At 46.3% G+C, this 17,748-nt stretch overlaps 1 protein-coding gene across 2 annotated transcripts in view; it reads left to right on the forward strand.

Annotated features, from left to right (window-relative positions):
- RETREG1 (reticulophagy regulator 1) overlaps positions 1–17,748 on the forward strand; it is a 163,107-nt gene that overhangs the window by 97,887 nt on the left and 47,472 nt on the right. For both annotated transcript variants that reach the window (XM_074987824.1, XM_074987825.1), the window contains one exon: positions 3,725–3,809. In XM_074987824.1, the coding sequence (XP_074843925.1) occupies positions 3,725–3,809 (85 nt within the window). The remainder of the gene's footprint in view (positions 1–3,724; positions 3,810–17,748) is intronic.

Genomic DNA, 17,748 nt, shown 5'->3' on the forward strand with positions numbered 1-17,748 from the left:
GCTGCTGCTTCCTGTCTGGGCCCTTTATTTTCTTGGATCACTCAGGGCCAAAATTCTCAAGTTCAGCTTTTCCTGCTAACTGAGCTATACAAATGAGTCCTGAGTTGTACCCAAGCTACTCCTCAGAGTCCCTGGGTCACAGAGGAACTCCTTCCTACCCAGGGACTGCCCTACTAAGGCCCAGCATGAAATATTATCCAAGCCTGATCAGCTCTGGTTGTTGTAAGACCTTCTAGCCCATGAAGGACAAGGTCTTTGTACTTTCCAAGATGGCTGCCTCCAAGAAGCCTCTCTAGGTCAGCCTGGAAGATGCAACTTCATTTGACATTCCTATGCACATTGCTCCTCCCTGTGGCAGGATGTATGAAAGCAGTGGAGTCTCCAGCAGGAGACCAGAAGGAATATTCTGTCACATCTTTCATTTAACACAGTTTGTTTCCTGGAGGAATTGTGTACCAGTGTGCACCATGAAGAATTCATGTTTCTGGAAGATTTTTTTCTTCAAAAACACATTCTGTCCAAGAAGTTCTGCAGTTCCATCTTTTGCCTACTAGAGGCTGCTGTGGGATCAGAACAGCCATCACCTCTGGTGGGCCAAAGGCAGACCTGCAACACTTCCATGGGGAAAAATAATTCTGTTCATGTGCAGTGGTGCAGAATTCCCCTAAGAATAGAAGAGTCTTTGCAGCACTCTGCCTGCAGAGCCAGGGTGGGACAGATAGTGGGGCACAAGAGGCTGCTGGGAGCAATTTGGAAGGGCTAATGCAGGGGTCAGCAACCTGTGGCTCCGGAGCCGCATGCAGCTCTTTTAGGAGCCACTCATGGCCCTAAAGGCTGCTGCCACTTAAACATTCAGTTGCCTGCCATTCAGCCAACTGAATTTAGCTTTGTTGTTCAAGCGGCAGCAGTTGGAGCTGTGGCAGGGAGCCCGGAAGAGAAAGCCAGCTGGGCAGGGTGCTGTCCCACACGGGCAGAAGTCTAAGCTAGCAGGAGAGCTGAGGGGACGGGCGGCCAAGCCTGCCCCTGCAGGAGCTGCGCAAATGCACTGAGGAGGAGGAGACATCAGGGAGCAGTGCAGGGAGGTGGCTGTGGTGGCCACTGCAGAACTAAATGTGCTGAGGTAAGTTAAGCTTGTTGGCAATGGTGGGAGGAGAGGTTGGGGCTCAGAGGAGTTAAGCCTGGGGGTAGGGGAGGGAGTTTGGAGCTAAGGGGTTAATCCTGGGGACAGAGGAGAAGTTTGGGGCTCAGAGGGGTTAAACTTGGGGTGGGGGAGGGAGGTCGGAGTTCAAGGAGGTTAATCCTGGGGATGGGGGCAGGTTTGTGGGATGGGTGGTGTTAAATCCCAGGCATGGGGGCAGATTTGGGTGCTGAGGCGAGTAAACCCTGTAACTTAAAGTAAGTTAACTTTCTGACTGGTACAAATTGTTGTGTACACACTATTCTTAAAGTAGGGGTGATAAAAAGCACAGTTTGACATTATTTATTGAGGACTGTCTTGTATTCACATGCATTGCAGCTCTTTACGGATTAATTTTGTAACCAAATTTGAAAAAATGGCTCTTCTCACTATTTTGATTGCAGACCCCTGGGCTAGTTTAACGCCAAGGTCATAAAAACTGGATATAATGAATACAGTGATTTAAGTCACCATCTTCAAAAGCCATTTGAACACTACAATTTGGTATTCTTTTTATTTTACTTAAAATTGGGGGCTGATTTTGATGATCGTGAAAGGAGGGCACTGCAAAGATCTCGCTAAAGCCTAATATAGCTTTGTGCAATTAAGTTGTAATTTACTTAATATTTTCTTCTCACTCTTTCTGACTCTTGACACTTGTCAACACTGTACATTGTGTCACTATGAAAGCACTATCGTAGCATAGATTAATCTGCATTTTCATATAAAAAGGGACTTGATCTCTGTTGTGTTTGAAAAATTGACCCTATCCTCCCCAAAACCATAGTATGTATTTTTAGAAAAATTTCTGAGAATTTAAAAGCCTGTTAATTAAATTAGAAGATACAATAAGTCAAGAAGTAAAAGGATTAGAATATCAGAGCTTATTTGTCTCTTATATGTTCAACAACAGAACAGTGACATCAGAGAAAAGGAAAGAAGAGAAAAAATTAATGTGTGTTTAAACATCAGTTTTGTTAAACTGAGCCTTCAAAAACTAAAATATCTAGAACTTACTCTTCAGTGAATTCTGTGTCAAAAAAGTTAAAAATTCTATGCATAATATTTTACAGAATATTTTAATTGTCAAAATAACACAGTACAACCATGCCAGTTTCAATTATTTTGATAATTTATTCCAAAAGACCAGTAAGCAACTGTGTCTGTAGCAATACAAACCAAAAAGATTCTGGTAATTTTTTTTCTTTTTTTACAAATAGATTCTTTACTGGGCATATAAATACAGACCTCTGAGTAACTCAAATTTAAATTGTGTTTAACTTAGAACACAGAACTATATTTCTTGCACCAGAAAGCAGGAAAGCAGTAAAAAGGCTTGGGGAAGTCAGGGTAACAGGGGAGCTGATGGAGAGGGACGGAGCCTGGAGTAAACCTGGAAGTTGTTAGGTATGGGTGAGAAAAGTCTGAAGTATGCTTTGGGGGTGGAGTGGCGGAGGGGTTGGGGAGTCTCCCCCATGCTGAACCTGGCCATCCCCAAGCCTCTCCCATTCATTCAGGAACATCTGCCCAGTCCCCATACACTCATCATCATTTGTTCCAGCAGCTGTCCTCCCCTATTCCCACGTGGCCTTGTACCCTGCTCTCATTCAGCCTGTGGCTCAACATTGTCATCCCACTAGCTCCTGAGCTCATGCTTTAGACTGTCACTACCACTAGTCCAGAGGTCTGCAACCAGAATAGTGAGAAGAGCCATTTTTTCAAATTCGGTTACAAAATTAATCCTTCAAGATCCGCAATGTATGTGAATGTGATACAGTCCTTAACAAATAACATCAAACTGTGCTTTGTATCACCCCTATTTTAAGAACAGCACGCACACAATAATTTGTACCTGTAAGAAAGTTGTTACCCCATCTCCAGGCTTTAACTGCCTCAGCACACAAATCTGCCTCTTATCCTTGGGCTTTAACCCCACATCCCACAAACCTGCCCCCCTTCCCCACCCTCAGCTTAACTCATCCGAGCCCCAACCTCCCCCCCACACCTGCAGGCCTAATTTGCCTTAGCGCGTGCAGTTCTGCAGCAGCTGCAGCCACTGCTGCTTACCCCCCATGCTCCCTGCCATCTCTTCCTCCTTGGCGCAGTTGTGCACCTCTAGCAGGCGGTGGCTCAGCCACCCTCTCCTCAGCTTTCCGGTCAGCTTAGACTTCCTCCCATGTGGGGTGGCTCCCTGCCCAGCCAACTTTCACTTCTGGGCTCTCTGCTGCAGCTGACTGCTGAACAGCTCTGGCTGCTGCCGCTTAAACAACAAAACTAAATTCAGTTGGCTGAATGGCGGGCAACTAAATGTAGATTTTTATTTAAGTAGCGGCAGCCTCCAGAGCCACAAGAGGAGTCAGCGGTGGCAGCCCTCAGAGCCACAGATGGCTCCGTAGAGAGCCACATGCAGCTCCAGAGCCGCAGGTTGCTGACCCCTGAACTAGACTATTATCCTGCAGGGGAACTGTTCTTATGATAGAGTATAATTATTTAATATCATAGCAATATGAATTCTAACTGTCACCTCTGATCTCTTCTGTTTTTCAGTTTTGCCTTCTGGTCTGCAGTGTATGTACATTTTTCACTGTCTTGGGTAGTTACATTCCTGGACTTGTACTTTCCTACTTTCTATGTAAGTAGTGTCTTTTTTTTTTTCATCATGTCATATGTTCATTATGCAATTTAACATACAATCCATAGTTAAAAAAATAGTTCTGTATATGAATCTTGCCCCATGATGGTTTCGTATGAAAGTCAAGTGACGTTTGTCAGTTAAAGTTTTAGCACAAAATAACACAACTGTATAGTATTTCCAGGCAGTGATGCAGAGAGAGAGAGAGTTTCTGCTAAAATCAACCATGATCATGAATAAAAATAAATGCTACCATAACCACAAATTCCCTATTGGACCTTCAGTAATATTTAGTCATGTGGTGTAAGTAGTTGTTATAATGAGCTTTCCATTTTAGAGAAACCGTACACTCTAACTACACAATGTTTGGAGAAGGTTAGAATGTATACTTTATCAATGGTTTCCATCTTTCAGGAGTACACTTTCTTTTCAGAAGCAAATTGTGGTCATGTCTATACTTCTGGGCAGATTGACCTGGTTAAAGTTGATTTTCTGGAATTAAATTTTGTGCATCTGGTAAAGACATGCAAAAACAATCTCTCTGGGGTCAGCTATCATGAGAAGTAAAGGAGCAATGGGAGAAATGCTCCCGTCAACCTTCCCCAGTGAGGACAATCAGGTATCATTGGCCTGCTAAACCCGGGGTTATGAGTGCAATCCTGGAGGAGTACATTTAGGAGTCTAAAACAAATAGATTAAATAAAAAATCTGTCAGGGATGGTGCTTGGTTGTGCCGAGAGGGGAGGGGACTGGACTCAATGACCTCCCAAGGTCCCTTCCAGTTCTGTGAGATGTGTTTGTATGTGTAAGTTGATTTCTGATAGGTCAACTCTTGCTATGCAATTGCCATAGCTAGAATTTCCTATCTAAAATTGACTTGCAGGTCTAGTGTAGACCTGGCCTTTGTCTTTAAAGATGGATAATGGGTTCTGACCTATGTGTCACCAGGATGTTTCTTGCATGGAAAACTATCCTACAACCCCAACTGTTTTGTTTTTTTAACTAATTATCCCACTGATTGCTGTAGTGTATCATGTGATAAATGTCTTGTTTTATATAATAATTCTCTTGTTTTATATAATAATGGAGTTTTAAAAAAATCAAGAATGGGTGAAGAGTTGAGTGAATTATATGCCTCTGTTTTGCCAGTATGTTGGTGTCAGTCTCTACTGCTCTGAGAGAGAAAGAGTGCTTTGTCTTTTCCAGAGAACTCCTTGTTTGGGTATAGGAAAAACAGTAAACTAAAACTGATGCATTTATTAATCCATTGCACTGGAGTGTGATATCAGTTCAAACACACCAAAAAGAATACCAAAAGTTTTCTCCTGTTTCAAGTGGAAGAGAATATTAATTTCAAATAAATATGACTAGCATTCTATTAAGATAATGACTATTCTTCTTCAAGTGGTCCCCGTGTGTGCTTCATATCAGGTGTCAGGCCAGTGCTGGTGCCGCAGATCGGAGATTTGCAAAGCAGTGGCCTGTTGGATCGCGCATGTGCAGAAGCGCCCCGGGCCCTTCATATGCTTCTAGTAATGTGTGCGGTCCAGTCTGAGCCAGTTCCTCTCAACTACCCTTGGCTGTAGACGGACTTCTCCTGCACTCCTCAGCAGTCTGAAAAGCAATTTTTGTAATCTGTTATTTATTTTTCATAGCTCTTAACAAGTTTCCAATAGTAGTAATTTTATCTTTAATAGTTACAGTAAAAAAAAAAAGTTAAAGTTGTATAACCAGTTATCTAGTAGCTATTACATTTAATAGTTGTATTGTTGCCTCATTTGCAATTCCAAGAGCTAAGCTGTTAACAGCTCTATTGCTCTGTTGAAATGCCTGCATCAGGTTTTAAAAAGTGTGACTTGCTGGGAGGCAATGCCAGCCTCAGATGGCCACTCTCAGTGTATACACTGTTTAGGAGAGTCTCATGTGCTTCACAAGTGCCCACATTGCTCTAAACTTACAGCAAAATATAGAAAAGACAGAGAAATGAGACTGAGAATGATTCTCTTTGAAAAAGGTCTCCAGCCTGATACTGCAGACCAGCCAACACCTGAAGGCTCATTGGTCTCTCCGGAAGGCCATAAGAAAAATAAATTATCTCTTACTCAATCTTTGCTTGTTTCATCCGGTGACAAGATGAGTCACACTGAGAGCCCAGCTTCCTCACTAAGGAGGACAAGCGGCCGAAGCTTAAGAAACTGGCTCCACCAGTGCCAATGCAAGAGTCCTGCCTGGAACCAACGGGTTCATGGAGCTCACTGGTGCCAACACATAAAGTATTGACTGGAACCAGAAGTACCACCAGCACCACGTACTGTGCCCCCAGCACTGATGGCAGCTGAGCCAGCGGCACCAACGGTTTCAGCACCAAGTATGGCACCAGCACTACCTGTACTAGCTTATCCGCACCACATATGGTGCCGATGGGCATCAACTCCCCGAAGGAAGCGAAAAAGGCACAGGCCAGGACTCGGCACTGTAATCCATCACCTCATTCACCAATTCTGACATTCTCTCCTCAAACCATGTCTCCATGTTCTCCTGTGGTGCCATCATTTCAACATCGACTATCTCCTCTGTCACCATTCCTGAGACCACCACCTTTCTTAGAATGACCACACCTACAGCCGTGGTTATCGCAGGTCCGCTTCACCCCCACTATCTTCGAGGTTGTCACACCTGCCTTATTCTTATCACTATCACAAATACAGGAGATGCTCCATCTCTCACTCATCCCCAGATACTCGAGCATGCTGCTACCCTCACACCTACAGGAGTAACCAACAGCAATACTACTATCACAGCAGATCTCGAGATATCTCTCTCGAATCCAGACAAGGGTACAGACTCTCAACTACCCCTCCAACACTGCCATCACTTACATCTCCATGGGCCCAATACGTAATTCCTGCCCTATCGGAACCAGTGGAGGACCAACCAGGGGACTTAAAGGAATACATGTAAACTTACCAGACAGATGCGCCTTGTCCCTGGATGAGGCGGTTGTTCCGGGCGATTCTTCTCATCCCCCTCCCCCCGACGATTTATGACAGCTTCAAGAACTGTTTAAAAGAGTAGCTCAGAGCTAGGACATTCAAATAGCTGAAGTCCCAGAAAAACAACATAAAGAACTTGAGACCTCCAGCACCATCCAAGATCGCCAACCCATTAGATGACGCTATAACAGAGGCAGCAAATAACATCTGGCAAACCCCTGCCTCTGTCACAGCCATTAACAAGAGGTCTGACAAAAATTATTTTGTGCCTTCTAAGGGGGCAGAATTTTTATTCAGCCATCCTCAGCCTAACTTGCTGGTGGAGTCATCACAGCAGAGGTCTAAGGCACCCCAATATAAATCCACAGTCTCTGACAAGGATGCCAAAAGGCTGGACCAGTTTGAGAGAAAAGTCTATGCCTCTTCTACCCTCTTACTGCACATGGCTGACTATGCTGCGCATTTGTCTAATCATAACGTCAATAACTATACGAAACTAACAAACCTCATGGATTACTTTCCAGATTCCAAGAAACTTATTCTTAATGCAGTTGTCCAAGAGAGTTATGCAGCATCTCATACAGGTGTACAGATAGCCTTAGATGTCACTGACACTGCTACACATTCCACAGTGACAGCTGTGGTTATGAGGTGAGAATTCTGGCTCCAGACCTCCAGGGTACCTAAAGAATTACAGACCAAAGTCGAAAACCTGCCTTTTGACAAAAGCAAATTATTTGCTTAAGCTACAGATACTGTATTACATTCCAGTAAAGATTCTCAAACAAAATTGAGAACTTTAGAGATGTGTACTCCGCCATAGAAATGGAAGAGATATTACCATATCAGAGATGATACAATTTCCCATACCGGTGGCAGTCCTATCAGCAGAGGGTCCTAGACAACCCCATAGGCCGTCTAGAAGGCGTAACCAACAACAATGCAATCCACCGCTGCAAAATCCAGGCCTGTGCTACCATCTCCATGGCCTAATGCAAACCACCAGCTCAACATCTGTTTTCATTATTGGCTATGCCCCTTTTACCATCAGTGGTCCAAGATCACTACAGACAAGGGGGTGCTGGAAATAGCCTCAGCAGGCTATGCCATCCCATTCTGCACAATACCACCCATTATTCCGCCCACCCCATCCCTCTTCTGGCACCCCCCTCAAGAGACCCTGTTAAAACAAGAGGTTGACCACCTCCTTGTGATAGGAGCGGTGGAGCGAATACCTCACAAATTCAGAGGGGAAGGCTTCTACCCCATTACTTCCTTACAGAGGAAAAGACAGGGGAATGGAGACCCACCTTGGACTTACGAGCGTTGAACTGCCATCTACGCAAACAGTGCTTCAGAATGATTGCTGTGGTTCCCTAAGTGCTGTGCTGGATGTCGGAGATTGGTTCACAGCCCTTGACTTGCAGGATGTATACTTTCAAATAACAATCCACCTGGTTCACAGACGCTTCCTCTGGCTTATGGTGGGTACTGCCCTTTGGCCTTTCAACAACATCAAGAGTTTTCTCAAAGACCCTTGCGGTGGTGTCAGCATATCTATGTCATCAAGACAAAAAAGCAGTCCAGTAACACTTTAAAGACTAACAAAATAATTTATTAGGTGATGAGCTTTTGTGGGACAGACCCACTTCTTCATATCATAGTGAAGTGGGTCTGTCCCACAAAAGTTCATCACCTAATAAATAATTTTGTTAGTCTTTAAAGTGCTACTGGACTGCTTTTTAGGTTTGATAGTTATATAGACTAGCACAGCTATTTCTCTGTTACTATGTCGTCAAGATGTTCTAATATTCCCATACCAAATGACTGCCTTCTCAAAGGGCGCTCTCCATCAGACACCTTCCGGGTGATATCTGTCACTATGGAGACATTCCAATCCCTGGGCCTCATCATCAATTTACAGAAATCACAAATAGTTCCTAGGGGCTTGTTTCAACTCATTATCAGCAAGAGTATACTTATATGTCCAGCGCTTGCATGTGATCTAGTACTTAATTGAGGTACTCATTTGCAGTCCTACGGTGCAGGTAATGACCTGTTTACAATTGATGGGTCACATGGCTGCCACTACATATGTAGTTCAGAATGCTAGGCTGCACTTCCAGTAGCTATAACATCGGCTGGCAACCGTGTATATGCTCGTGAGGCACACAAGTCACAAATGAGTATCCCCAACCATACAGGTATTGCAGTTCCTGCAGTGGTGGATGAGACCCAGCAATCTGCTCTCCAGGGTCTCCTTTCACCAACCCCAACCTGCAGTATCCATAAACACCAGTGCATCCAGGTGGGCTGGTGTGCACATATGGGCAACATGTCAGTCCAGGGCCGATGGTCTCAATGGGAAATGGCCCTTCATATAAACCTTCTGGAACTAAGAGCAGTGTTTAATGGTTGCAAGCACTTTCTGCCCCACATTCGAGTGGCCTGGGTAAGAATATTCACCAGCAATGTGACCAGAATGTATTATATAAATTGGCAAGGGGGAGAGTGATCCTGCTTTCTTTGTGCAGAGGCCCTCCAATTATGGAACTGGTGCATACAAAATGGCATAACACTGGTGGCCTTATACCTACCTGGTGTGAACAATTTCACAGCCTATCTGCTGAGCATACAGTTTGTACCAGACCACAAATGGGAAATACGGTCCAATGTTTTCCATCCTATTTTTCAGTCTTGGGGCACTCCATCCATAGACTTGTTTGCAACCTACAGCAACAAGAAATGCCACCTTTATTGCTCCAGAGCAGGCATAGGGTGGGAGTCTCTTGGTGATGCTTTTCTTATCCCTTGGAAAGGTCCTCTCTTATTTGCCTTTCCCCCAATGGTCCTCATCCACAAAGTGTTGGAGAAAGCCGGATTGGAGGGAGCCAATCTGATCCTCGTAGATCTGGCATGGCTCGACAACATTGGTTCCCAATCCTGCAAGGCATGTCAGCATGCCTTCCATGGTCAATCCCTATCATTCTGAACTGGCTCCCTCAGAACCACAGTTTATTGATGCACCCACAGCCGCACATGCTTTGCCTCATGGCTTGGCTGCTAATTGGTTCAACCCCTCAGAGGCCTCGTGCTCTGAACAGGTCAGACATATTTTGAGGCACAGCCAGCGAACTTCCATGAGAAAGACTTATACATACAAGTGGAAACACTTTGCACGCTCCATACAGGGTGTGTACCCAGAAGAAGCCCCCATACAATCTATTCTGGACTACTTACTTTATCTTAAACATGAAGGACTTGCTCTGCCATCATTAAAGGGGCATCTGGCAGCCATCTCAGCTTTTAGACGCACAGTGGATGGGACATCAGTATTTGCGCACCCAATTATGGCGCATTTCCTGAAACGTCTCACCAACCTGTATTGTCCTTATAAACCTGTATCACCATCTTGGAGTCTAGAGCTTTTTCTGGGTACACTATCCAGACTTCCATTTGAACTATTAGTGACTATTCCATTATGTCTCCTTGACCATGTCTACACTAGCACCCACCTTTTGAAAGGAGGATGCTAATGAGACATATCGGGATATGCTAATGAGGCGCTGCAATGAATATGCAGTGCCTCATTAGCATCCCCCTTCTGAAAGGGGGCTGCTAGTGTAGACATAACCCTTACCGTAACAATGGTGTTCCTTATCTGCCAGAACTAGAAAAGACAGGAAGCTGAAATTAAAAATGCTACTGTTTGACAAAACCCTTTAGCTGCTGTCAGAATCAGTCTGAACACCGGGCAGTGTCCCTTCTATCAGGGACGCTCTCCCTGTCTTCACAAGGAATCAGGCAAAGACCAAGTCTTTCTGTGTATGTTTCCTGCTCAGAGTGAGCGTGGGAGACAAAATAGGCCCTTCGGGCACAAAAAAGACCAAGCCCGTTTCTTCCTCCAAGTTTAAAAGCCACGCCTCAACAAAAGCAGCTGCGGCAACACCAGCAGTGTCTAAAGCGACAGCACAGCTATCGCCGGCACCAGCAGAACAAGCAGAGGCTGCTGAGCGACGCATGCAGCTGGCACCGGCTGAAATTCAGCTGTTACCAGTACCAGAAGAACATGCAGGCTGCGCTCTCCCCCAGCACCAGGGGAACAAAGCCAAACCCCATTGCAGCAACAGCTCTTACCCATGGCACCACAGAATGCCAGGGCTAAAACGGAGTTCTCTCAGGGAACCATTGCCTAGATCATTAGCCAGGTCACCATAGGGGCATTTTGTCACATCCCCCAGTCCAGCCTACCACCACAGGGACATTGAGTGGCTACCACTATTATCACAAGGCAACGAGGTACTATCATCCACCTCACTCCTGTTACTCTGCAGATTATAGAGACTGCTCACCCAGGCTACGTCTACACGTGCACCCAACTTCGAAATAGCTTATTTCGATGTTGCGACATCGAAATAGGCTATTTCGATGAATAACGTCTACACGTCCTCCAGGGCTGGCAACGTCGATGTTCAACTTCGACGTTGCTCAGCCCAACATCGAAATAGGCACAGCGAGGGAACGTCTACACGCCAAAGTAGCACACATCGAAATAAGGGAGCCAGGCACAGCTGCAGACAGGGTCACGGGGCGGACTCAACAGCAAGTCGCTCCCTTAAAGGGCCCCTCCCAGACACACTTTCATTAAACAGTGCAAGATACACAGAGCCAACAACTAGTTGCAGACCCTGTATATGCAGCACGGACCCCCAGCTGCAGCAGCAGCAGCCAGAAGCCCTGGGCTAAGGGCTGCTGCCCACGGTGACCACAGAGCCCCGCAAGGGCTGGAGAGAGAGTATCTCTCAACCCCCCAGCTGATGGCCGCCATGGAGGACCCCGCTATTTCGATGTTGCGGGACGCGGATCGTCTACACGGCCCTACTTCGATGTTGAACGTCGAAGTAGGGCGCTATTCCCATCCGCTCATGGGGTTAGCGACTTCAACGTCTCGCTGCCTAACGTCGATTTCAACTTCGAAATAGCGCCCAACACGTGTAGACGTGACGGGCGCTATTTCGAAGTTACTGCCGCTACTTCGAAGTAGCGTGCACGTGTAGACGCAGCCCCAGAGTGAGTGTCCTATTCTAGAAGCCCTTATATCTTCACGCTCTTCTAGGACTAACAGATATTTTGATTGTAGAAGCACCTACTCATCATAATATTTGTCTTCAAGTGAATCCATGTGGTGGAATTTCACCATGATCACCATCGTACACATGAGCCTTACTACTCCAGACCTCAATTACACTGATCGCTCTGCCTCTACAACAGTTCCATTGGGAGTCAATCAAGAGCACCCTCAGCTGTGCCACAGCACCAGCTATCCCCTATCTTCTTGTTTTCTTGATGCAATAAGAAGAAGATAGAATTGCATGATACCCACCTGCAGGATGATATTGGGCATAATTTCCTCCAGGCTCACCACCAGCTGAATCTGCCATCTCCCATGGAGAAACTCTTTCACCCATTTACCAGTCTTCTGCTAATGACCTGAAACAATTTTAAGACCTGTTTGAGAGTGGCAGTCAGCCAGGAAACCACTTTAACAAAAACACCTGAGAAGCCGCACAAGCTTCTGAAAAAAATTACAACCTTCTACAACTGCCAGAGTAGCTCTACCACTTGATTAGGCTGTACTGGAGGCAGCAGATGATGTCTGATAAAACCTTGACACACCCACACCCATCGACAAATGAGCTGAGAGAAAATATTTGTCCTAGAGAAGAGCATGGACTACTTATTTTTGAACCCACAGCCAAATTTTCAAGCGATTGATGCTGCCAATCACAGATTGAAATCATCATTTTACAAATGTGTGTGTGTATATATATGTACAGTGATGATTTCGGTCTGTGGTTGGCAGCATCAGTCACTACACACATGTACCCTTGCTGCCAAGGAGCAGAAGCACCAGTAGTTATTTGGTAGAAGGGTTTATTATCTTCTGTGCTCCAACTGTGCATAGCTGATTTTATTCGGCACTTCTAGCCAGTCATGATTGTGACAATTATTCTAATTTTTCACAATTAATATCTTATCTGCCTGATAGAAAAAAACCTGCCCTTGGAATCTATAGTTCAGGAAAGCTACACTATAGCAAAAACAGCACTGCAGATGGCACTACACTTGGCTGACACAGAAGCCAGTGCCAGAGCCAAAGCCATTATTATATGAATATCCTCATGGCTACAGGCAACAGGTGTTCCAAAAGAACTCCAGACAAAGATGCAGGACCTACCATTTGACAAAGTCAAATTCTTTGCAGCAAACACAGATGAAATTTCACACTCCAACAAAGACATAAGGTCTACTTTGTGCATTCTGGAGATGTACAATGCCCTATTCCATAAAAGATACACCCATACCAGAGACACAAGGTCCAGTCATTTGCAAGACAATCCTCTGAGCTTTACCAATATAATACCAATAGGCCAAGAAATCAGAGGCGCAAAGCCCTGAATAATCATTCAGTGCCTCCACCAGCCTCAAAACAACAGGTTCAAATTTTTCATCGAGGTCTCATTGAATCTCCCACATTCTCCAGTGCACAACTGTGCCCAGGATACACTGTCTGTCTACTCTCCATTCCTTCAACATCCCCACCCCCCTTACCTGTCTGTCTTCAGGGACCCCCTCCCATGAGAACTTACTCTGGCTCGAAGTGCTGCACCTCTTACAAATTGGAGCCACAGAAAAAGTTCCAAAACGATACTAAGGAAAGGTGTTTTTACTCAACCTGCTTTTAACAGAAAAGAAGACAGGGGCTGGAGATCCATCCTAGATCTGCAGTGTTTGAACAAACATATTGTCAAACAATGCTTCAGGATGACCATACTATCTTCTGTAATTCCTGCACTGGACAATGGGGACTTATTCACAGCCTTTGACCCCCCAAAAGATGCTTATTTCCATGTCACCTTTCACCCTGCTTACAGATGTTTCTTGAACTTTGCCCTTGGAGCACAGCAGTACCAATACAGAGTACTGTCTTTTCAGGCTTTCAGCTGCCCCCAGGGTATTCACCAAAGTCCTTGCTCTAGAAGCTGCGCATCTCAGATGGGAAGGCATCACCATATTCCCATATCTTGACGATGGCCTCCATTGTGGACCATCTCAAGACATTACAAGAGCCATGGTCCAAAACAAAAGACAGCTCTTACAATCCCTGGGGTTCCTTATAAACTTTGCCAAATCAATCCCGGAACGTACCACAAATATCAGCTTCACAGGAACTTGGCTAGACTCAACAACCCCTCAAGCTTAACTTCCTACGCAAGATCACGAGGCTGTAAAGGGCCTGATATTACAACTTACCATCAGACACGTGAGGACAGCTCCTGTGCTTACTTGCATTTTCCTCCTCAGCCATATGGTGGCCACTACCTACATTGTCCTCAATGCTCAGCTACATTTTCACTGCCTTCAACATTGGCTGGCATTGATATATCCTCCTGGCAGGAGCCAAATACACAGACAGGAATCAGTACTTCAAAAGATAACTGACTGCTTACACTGGTGGACCCAAGAAAAATTTCTAGTAGGGCGTCCTGTTTCATCATACCCAACCAGTCTATCAGATTACAATGGACGCTTCACTTTTTGGATGAGGAACACATTGCCATCAACATCGTGTCCAAGGTGATGTTATACCTTGAGCAGAGGTTACATATCAACTTTCTCGAAGTATGAGCTTTCTTCAATGTTTGCAAGTATTTTCTGATGCACATTCAAAATAAGGCCATCCAGACCCCCATCGACAATACTATGATGATGTTTATATCAATCATCAGTGAGGGGACCGGCATAAGGAACACACTCACAGTTGGTCTTGCTGGACCACAAATGGCATCTCCACCAAGAGGTGACTGAACAGGCTTTCCAGATGTGGAGCCATCTGGCTATAGATCTCTTTGCAATACTGGAAAACTCCAAATGCAGCCAGTATTGTCCAAAAACAAGCAAAGGCCACAAAACTCTGGGGGATGCCGTTCTCCTGTCATGGAATACTCACCTGCTGCCCGCCTTACCATCCATTCCTCTGATCACCAGAGTTCTCAGGAAAATCCAGTCAGATGGAGCACAAATTATCCTCATTGCTGCAGTATGGTCCAGATGTGTCTGGTTTCCTTTACTCTCTCACCTATCTCTTCGTCCTCCTTACTTGCTTCCCAGACATCTCTACCTACTCTTTCAGAGCAGGGGATGCCATGCTTCACCCTACACCGAATATCCTACATCTAACAGCATATGTTGTGCAGCTACATGGTCTTTTAACCACACGCTCATGAGACATTATGCATTACAGTCCCATGAGGACAAAGATATGGCAACAGCTAAGGCAGTACTGTCCACAGTAGATGCACCAAATCAAAACCCACCATCCAACTAGGGGGAGTACTGCTGAACAGTCAACTAGCGTGGAGCACCCATGGGGACGGCACTTGAAGAAGAAAGGGAAATTACTCACCTTGTGCAGTGATGATGGTTCTTTGAGATGTGTGCCTATGGGTGCTCCCCATCCCACCCACCTCCCCTCTACTTGGTGCAGTAGACTTAGTTAGGGTGTGAATGAAGTTACCGAGGAGAGACCGGGGCTGCACATGCTATACCTAGTGGTGCAAACAGCACACGCTGGGTTAGCACATGTGCAGCCCCACTCTCTGCTGCTTGGAAAAGTCTCTGTGCTGAGGTGCTGGGCAAGCCCAACACCTACTGCAGAGCACCCATGGGGACATACATCTTGAAGAACCATCATCATTGCATGAGGTGAGTAACTTCTCTTTCTTCTTCGAGTGGTCCCCGTGGGTGCTCCACAGTAGGTGTCGGGCTCGCCCCGGCGCCGCAGCTCGGAAATTCTTCAACAGTCTCCGTCGGGTCGTGCATGCGCCGATGTGCGTTGGCTCTTCGCGCGCTTACGGTCACGTGCGCGATCCGGTCCCCGCCAGTTCCTTCTCAACGGCTAACGGCTGCAGACGGAATCCTCTCCGGCTCCAACACCTGAGACAGATAAATCTTATTTTTTTCTCGTGTTAATAGTTTTAACAGTTCATAGTTAGCAGTTCTGTAGTTATTATAGTTAGTTACTCTGTTAAAAGTTGTTAAAAGCTAAAGACTATCTTAAAAACCACAGCGGACGCCTCCAGGCGGGCCCGCTGCTTTTGTTTGTCAGCCTTCAAAGGCCAACGGTTATTAACATCACCTAATAGACTGTTAAGTGTGCTATTAGCACCTAAGGACTCAGAGTTAAGTTTTAACAATGCCATCCCCTGGTTTTAAGAAGTGTGAATCTTGCCAGGAGGCCATGCCTGCTTTGGATGGCCATAGCAGATGCATACGGTGCCTCGGGGAGACGCACGTTCCCCAGAAGTGCTCCCATTGTTCCAAGTTGACTAATAGAGCTAGAAAAGATAGAGAAATGATGCTGAAAATGCTGCTAGTTGACAAAGCACTTCAGCCTGCCTCATCGGAGACAACGCATGCGGAGGGCTCTTCAGGATCGCACAAGAGGAAGGCTGCCTCTTTGACCTCCTCTGTGCAGAAGAAAAGAAGAGCCTCGCCTACTCGATCGCTGCCCCTTACTGCTGGGAGCGGGATGAGAGTAACAAAGGGCCCGCGCACGCTGGCTTCCTCCACTGGTAAAGCTGCGGCGCATGCAACCACTCAAGGCCCTGCAGCTACCGGGGAGACGGCACCAAGAGCCGTGCGGGCACTAGTCAGTCTGGCACTGGCTACTGCGGCACCGATCGAGACTTCCCCAGAGGCACCGAAGACGACGGGACTGGCGATGACGGCACCGGCAACAATGGCACCGGCAGCAACGGCACCGGGAGCAGTGGAAATCAGCATGACACCTGCTCCGGTACCAAGCTCACCGATAAGACCACCCGAGAGGGTAAAGGCTAAAACGAAGACCAGGCACCGCAGCCCCTCTCCTGAGGTAATTGCGCTGCCTCTGTCACCACGATCACCACCGGAGATTCGACGGGCAGCAACACCTTCAGCCTGCCACAGACGTCCTTCTCCTTTTCTTCAGAGTCCATCCCAGGGGTCTGCATGCTTCTCTCCATCATCTAGCAGAGATACCTACGAGTCTTCCCACAGAGGCTCTCCTTGTACGTCGGTATCATCTCGGAGGTCTCGACATTCCAGGCACCACCCTTACATCCTTGGGTCATGGTCCAGGTCTCCATCGCCGGGCCCCTGTCGCTACGACCGCCATCATTATGCGGGGCGTCAGCATAGGAGGTCGACGTCTTACTATGGATCCCCGTCGACCCCCCCTCAACGCCACAGTGTTCTGCTTCCACCTGGGGGAACACCACGAGTTCCCCAATCAGAGGCTGGGTCTAAAAACATTGAATCCCACCTCGAAATTCCACAAAGGCAATCACACCAATACAGCCAGGATCCAGAGGAATTGGAGGAGAGATACCATAGTGATGCATCCTCATCCTCGCCAGATGAGGCCGTGGTCCCTGGAGACATTTCTCCCCCAGATGACCTGAAACAGTTCCAGGAGCTGTTCAAACGAGTAGCTCAATCCCAAGATATTCAAGTGGCGGAGGTGCAAGAGAAACACCACAGACTCCTTAAAAATCTCAGGCCTCCGTCTTCTTCTAAAAAGCTATTCCTCTGGACAGTGCAGTCATGGAGGCAGCCACTAATATATGGCAGACTCCAGCATTTGCTCCTCCTACCAACAAAAGAGCGGACAAAAAGTACTTTGTCCCTGCGAAAGGTATGGAATTTCTATTTAGTCATCCACAGCCAAACTCGCTAGTGGTTGAATCGTCCCAGCACAGGTCCAAATTGTCCCAGTACAAATCTGGGGGATTGGACAAGGACATAAAGAAACTGGATCTTCTGGGTAGAAAAGCCTACTCCTCCTCTACTCTGTTGCTCTGCATGGCCAACTATGCCACTCATTTGTCGAACCACAATTTCGA

This window comes from Carettochelys insculpta, chromosome 2, assembly GCF_033958435.1.
Source record: "Carettochelys insculpta isolate YL-2023 chromosome 2, ASM3395843v1, whole genome shotgun sequence".
Classification (NCBI taxonomy): domain Eukaryota; kingdom Metazoa; phylum Chordata; order Testudines; family Carettochelyidae; genus Carettochelys; species Carettochelys insculpta.